The sequence below is a fragment of the Tenrec ecaudatus genome, chromosome 1 (genome assembly GCF_050624435.1).
Source record: "Tenrec ecaudatus isolate mTenEca1 chromosome 1, mTenEca1.hap1, whole genome shotgun sequence".
In the NCBI taxonomy this organism is placed as follows: Eukaryota; Metazoa; Chordata; class Mammalia; order Afrosoricida; family Tenrecidae; genus Tenrec; species Tenrec ecaudatus.
The window spans coordinates 4,171,280-4,177,279 of NC_134530.1; the positions used below are offsets into that span (position 1 = coordinate 4,171,280).

Here is a 6,000-nt window from a genome sequence, read left to right on the forward strand (position 1 = left end):
CGGCTGCTGGGCGGAGCGGAGGAACCGAGATGCACAAACTTCCTATTTGGTGGCTGGTGACCTCGGTTCTCTGGGTAGGGGCAGAGTCTGCCACACCACCCCAAGGGGAAAGCAGGCGGGGAGACCCCGGGGTGGGGTGGGCAAGGCCAGCAACCTCCTCACACCTGTTCTTCTGTGAGGGGATGACAAGGAGGGGGACCAGAAAGCCCCATTTCCTGAAAGAACGCTGGGGGCACAAGGCACCAAGGTCCCTTGCTGTCCACGTGCTCCTCGAAATAGCCCCCCTTAGACCGCTTGGGTAAACTGAGGCCCCAGAGGGTAAGGTTCAATCAGCACACTAAGGCTGATGTCTTCTGGGGCAGTCTCGGGGCTGCCCCAGATGGCCTCAAAGACTCCCCCCACCTGCACCACCCCCCCAGCAGACAGTTCCGTTGAAGGCCAATCAGAGGTCCCCGAGGGGGTGACAGAGGCCAGGGAGCTGGCATTCATGAGGCGGGTGCTCCAGGCGTTAGGTCAGGGAAGGGCTGTCATCTGGGGCAATGTCACCCCCTTGCCTTAGACGCCCCCCTAGCAGGCAGAATGGGGTAACCCTCCCATCCCACACACACAAACGGAGCAACCCCTAGCCCACCTAGCTTTCTATATGGGGCATCCCACCCCTCCCTCAGGGGGCACCCCGAAAACGCAAGGACCCTCTAGCTCTCACAGCGGCGGGGTGGGGGGGGGTGCTGTGTCCAGAGACCCCGGAAAGGGGCGCTGCGCCCACGCCCCGCTCCCAGAACGGTGGACACCCGCCGGGCGGCCGACCCCCAGAATGGGCGGCGCCGCCCCGAGACCCCCCGACGCGCGTTCCAGCCTCCCGCAGGTCCCCGGCGAGGCGGCCCCCGGCCCCCGGCGTGGGCTGCCCCATCCCGCCCCATCCCCCCCGCGAGCGCCCCCGAGTGGAACGCTCCGGCCTCCCCGCCGCAGCGGGTCCGCGCACCCGTCCGGCGCTCGGGCGGGTCCACTGGGCCGGCGGGGGCGCCGGGCGGGCGCATTCGGGGCGCCGGGAGGGCGGCGAGGTCCGGGACCGTTACCTGCCGCCGCGCCGGTCTCCGCAGCCCACGCCGCCTCCGAGCTCACGGCCCCCGCCTCGGCGCTCTCCGCCTCGTCCCGCACCTCCAGCTCCATGGCCGCGCGCGCGGGCCGGGCCGGCCGGAGCGGGCGGGCGGGCGGGCGGGCGGGCGGCCGGGGCTGCGAGCCGAGCTGCGGCCGCCGCCGCTGAACAACAACCGCCGCCGCCGGCCGGAGGGAGGAGGGCGGGGCCGGGCCGCCGGGGGCGGGGCCTGGGCGGGGCCAGGCGCTGCGCCATCGCGCACCGCGCGCGCGCGGCCAATCCGGGCTTGCGGACCCAGCGGGCGCGCGTGCGCGGGCGGCGGGCGCGACGCGAGCGCCCCCTGGAGCCCGAAGGTGCACGGGGCCCGTCTTCGTCTTCCTGTTCATCACGCCGCGGGAGAAAGGACTGGCGGCCCGCGCCCGCAAACGTGCCGTTGCCGCCAGGCGCCTTCCAGTTGTTTTCGACTCTGAGGGACCCCGTGTGACAGAATGGAGGTGTCCCCACCGAGTTCAGCATTCCACTGCTAACCCAAAAGTCAGTGGTTCGAGCCCACGCAAGCAGCTCCCTTAGAGACGAGAACTTGAGTCTGCTCGCGTTAAGATTACAGAAACGGGGAGGGAGGGGGGCGCGGGGGTGTAAAAAAAGAGATTACAAAAACATTTTTTAAATTACAGAAACAGAGTCCACAGCCCCTACCCACAGCACAATCTGTACAATCCAATAGGTCACCCTTCAATAACGGTGTGGGCAGGAGAATGGGAAGATATTGGTCCATGTGCCTGGGCTTCGTAAGAGAGACGAGGCTCTCTGCTCCCCTAAAGCGCTAGGGTCTCAGTTCTACCCTGTCCTCTACTGTCGCTCAGTCAGAGTCGACCTGAGGGCAGCGATACTTACCTTTGCTGCAAATGTGTCCGTGGATGTGGGGGACCAGACAGAGGGCAAAGTTGAGAAAACTGCTTAGACATCACCATACACCTCAAGAGAATGAATAGCTGCCTGTGGGGGCTCAGGACTATAGAACTGGGGTGGGGGACACCAAGGTCAATTGGCATAACATAGTCCTCCTGACAGCCTTCTACATCCCACTTTGGTGAATAGCGACTGGGTGGGGTCTTCAAAGGCAGAAAAGAGGAAAGAAGAGTGAAGAAAATAGACGCATGAAAACCATAGACCAGTGTCAGTGTCCACAATTCTGAGATCTGAAGACATAGATGGTGCCCAGCCGCCACCTCTGGAAGGGATTCCGTTAGAAGGCCCTACATGGAACGGGACAAAATGAGAACAAAATTCAAGAGGAAAAGGCTTGTCCACTTAGACTGGTGGGTCGCCACAAGCCTACGGCCCTTAGTCACCCTTCCCATCTGCAACTCACCCTTGGCTCAGCTTTCAGGGAGGAAGGCCCTCCTTAGAATAAATCGACCATCTGGGGCAGGTTTCCCCAAGCTGAGTCGGGTGTGGGGCAGCGGAGACAGGGAGCACAGGGGGGAAAAGTGGGCTAAGGGATGGTGGAGGGGATGGCAGCCGATGACATGAAATGAAATGTGTATAAATTATCGAGTGGACACCTGACTTTCTCTTTCAGCCTTGACCCAGTTCACAATAAAAAGGTCTGATTTTTTTTTTAAAGGCAAACCCCTCTTTAAGGAAAAAGAGTGTCAGATCTTTCTGCTGCGAATCCGTCGCTGATGAGGTTCGAACCGCTGACCTCTCGTTAGCGACTCGATTACGTCACCGTCTGCACCGTCAGGGCGGAAACCCTGTCACGCGTGGGGGGGTGGGGACACTGTGAGTCATCAGCTCCCCATTGCCGCTGACAACAACCGCCATTTTCACAGAGGGGGCAGCTGGTTGGGACGGCAAAGGGTATAGACAGAGGTATTTAAATCGTTTTTTACTGTGGCGGAGAGCTCCTCACGGCTACACATCTGCAGATACAACGCCCACATTTACAAGGCAATGACAATGATTAAATCTCCCAGCGGCTGGTACCATTGTTATTACCCTCTTCCACCGTCTCACCGCCATCCCCACACACACACTCACTGCCCCCCATGTTGAAGCTCTTCCCTCTCGCTGCGCCCCCACCCAGCAGTCGTGAGTACACGAGCTTGTAGCTCTGTGTTTATTTCCTGGCGGTGAGATCACGCACTACCAGTCCTTTTGGGACTGCCTTATTTCTCCCCACACGGAGGTTTCAAGGTGGATCCACAATATAGCAGCTGGCTGGACTTCAAACGAGCGCTGGTAGCACGGGGCAGTAGGTGCTGACCTGTTCACTGGCAAGGTCAGAGGTTCAGAACTATCAGCCGCAACTTGTCTCAGAAATCCTCTGTAGAGTGTCAGTGGGTTTCACTCCTGAGTCTCAGGATATGAAGAAGAACTTGGCATCAGGACTGGAGGACGGCTTATTAACAACCTGGGATCTGCAGATGAAGATGACACAACCTTGCTTGCTGAAAGTGAGGAGGACTTGAAGCCCTTGCTGATGAAGGTCAAGGATTGCCGCCTTCAGTGTGGATTGCAACTCAGTGTGAAGCAAACAAAAATCCTCACAACCGGACCAATGGGTCGCATCATGATAAACAGAAACGTGTGAAGCTGTCAACGATTTCGTCTTACTTAGATCTGCAGTCCATGTTTGCGGAAGCACCAGGTCAGAGATCAAAAGACGTGCTGCATTCGGTAAATCTGCTGCGGGAGGCCTCTTTGGATTGTTGAAAAGTAGGGAGGTTGCTTTGAGGACTAAGATGCACCTGGACCCGAGCCTGGGTATTTTCCATTTCCGCCTATGCTTGTGAGAGCTGGACATTGAATAAGGAAGACCGGAGAAGAATTGATGTGTTTCAACAGTGGTGCTGGCAAAGCATAGTGAAATACCGTGGACTGCCAGAAGGACCAACATACCTCTTGGGAGAAGTACAGCCAGGGAGCTCCTTAGAGGCAAGGATGGCAAGACTTTGTCTTCCATATTTTGGACATGTTGTCAGGAGAGGCCAGTCCCCCCAGAAGGATGTCATGTTTGGTAAAGTAGAGGGACACTGAAAAAGAGGAAGGCCCCTCAACCAAATGGACGGACACAGCGGCTGCAGGAATGGGCTCAGGCATCGGAACCAGTTGTGAGGACAGCACAGGACTGCGCAGTGTTTGGTTCTGTTGTGTGTAGGGTTACCGGTCAGAACTGACTGGAATGGCACCTAACACACACACCAGGACGCCGTTCCTCTTTCAGGCCGAATGACATTCCATTGGGTAGAAGGACCACACTGTGTGTCTCCATTCACTGCGGGAAAAGTTAAGCCTTGAGTTGAAAGAGTGAAGGATTCTATAGGAGGAAAGTGGAGCCCTGCAGGCAGCATCTAAAGAACGTGGAAGAAATACATAGTCACTGTCCCGTCCCCCCCCCCCAAAAACAGTCAACGTTCCACCATTTCAGGAAGTAGCATGTAAGCAAGAACCAACGGTGCTGAAGGAAGAAGTCCAAGCTACACTGGAGGCATGAGCAAAAAACGTGGCTCCAGGAATTGACCAAATGTCAATGGAAATGTCTCACACACGCGGATGAAGCTCTCACTGGCCTATTCCAAGATATTTGGAAGACAGCTCCCCGTCCAACCAACTGGAAGAGATCCACGCCTGTGTGCGTTCCAAAGAGAGGCGACCCCATCTAGCTCAGAAGCAACAAAGCCCACGTGGAAGAAGCACACCAGCCTGTGCGATCACAGGACGTCAAAGGGATCGGGTATCAGGCATCAAAGAACAAAAAAATCATATCATTGTAAATGAGGGTGAGTTCAGAGTGGAGACCAAAGCCCATCTGTAGGCAACTGGACACCCCCTTACTGAAGGGTTGTGGGAAGGAGATGAGCCAGACAGGTTGCAGGGTAGCAACGATGAAACATACAACTTTCCTCTAGTTCTTAAATGCTTCCTGGTGTCCCACTATCATGATCCCAATTCTACCTTACAAATCTGGCTAGACCAGAGGATGTACACTGGTACAGATAGGAACTGGAGACACAGGAAATCCTGAACAAATGATCCCTTCCGGACCAGTGGTGAGAGTGGCGATACCTGGAGGGTGGGGGAAAGTAAAAAGGGGGAACCGATTACAAGGATCTAGATATAACCTCCTCCCTGAGGGACGACAACAGAAAAGTGTGTGAAGGGTGACATTGGACAGTGTAAGATATGACAAAAAAGAATAATTTATCAATTATCAAGGATTCATGAGGGAGTGGGGAGTGGAGAAGGAGGGGGAAAATGAGGAGCTGATATCAAGGGCTCAAGTAGAAAGCTAATGTTCTGAGAATGGTGATGGCAACAAATGTACAAATGTGCTCGACACAATGGATGGATGGATGGATTGTGATAAGAATTGTACGAGTCCCCAATAAAATGATTAACAAAAAAGAAAGGCAACCCAACAGAATGATCAAATAATACATCCATACCACCTGCATGTAAGATGATCTTGCAAAACTAGTTGCAGTAGTACATCGGCAGTGCGTGGTCAGAAATGCCAGCCAGATTCAGAAGAGGACGTGGAACAAGGGATATTCCTGCTGATATCAGATGAATCTCGGCTAAAAGCAGAGAATACCAAAAAGATGTTGTGATAGGTACATAATGTCATGTCAAGTTGATGTATGGAAGTGTAGGTGGAGCCTAGCCTGTCAATCAGGTCTCAGCCTGATGGTACCGCCCTGTGGGTGTGGCCTTCTCTTAAGAAGGATCCTGGGAACCCCCCGCCCCCCCTTCTCTCTGACTTCACCTTCCTGTTGAGGAGTCAGGCTGAGACCAGCTCAATCCCTGTGATGCTGCCACCGCCATTGGATCCACAGGACCCTGCACCCACCGGCCCGTGATCTTCCTGCATTCTGCATCACTGAACGTGGCTGCGTGAG

At 55.8% G+C, this 6,000-nt stretch overlaps 1 protein-coding gene across 2 annotated transcripts in view; it reads right to left on the bottom strand.

Moving 5' to 3' along the window:
* Positions 1-1,260, bottom strand: part of PIP5K1C (phosphatidylinositol-4-phosphate 5-kinase type 1 gamma) — a 50,651-nt gene extending 49,391 nt beyond the window's left edge. Inside the window, exon 1 of one of the 2 annotated variants that reach the window (XM_075545057.1) lies at positions 1,077-1,260. In XM_075545057.1, coding sequence (XP_075401172.1) covers positions 1,077-1,170 — 94 coding nt within the window. In that variant the 5' untranslated portion in view covers positions 1,171-1,260. The remainder of the gene's footprint in view (positions 1-1,076) is intronic. The other variant, XM_075545058.1, reaches the window with a different exon arrangement.
* Between the last annotated feature and the right edge of the window lie 4,740 nt (positions 1,261-6,000).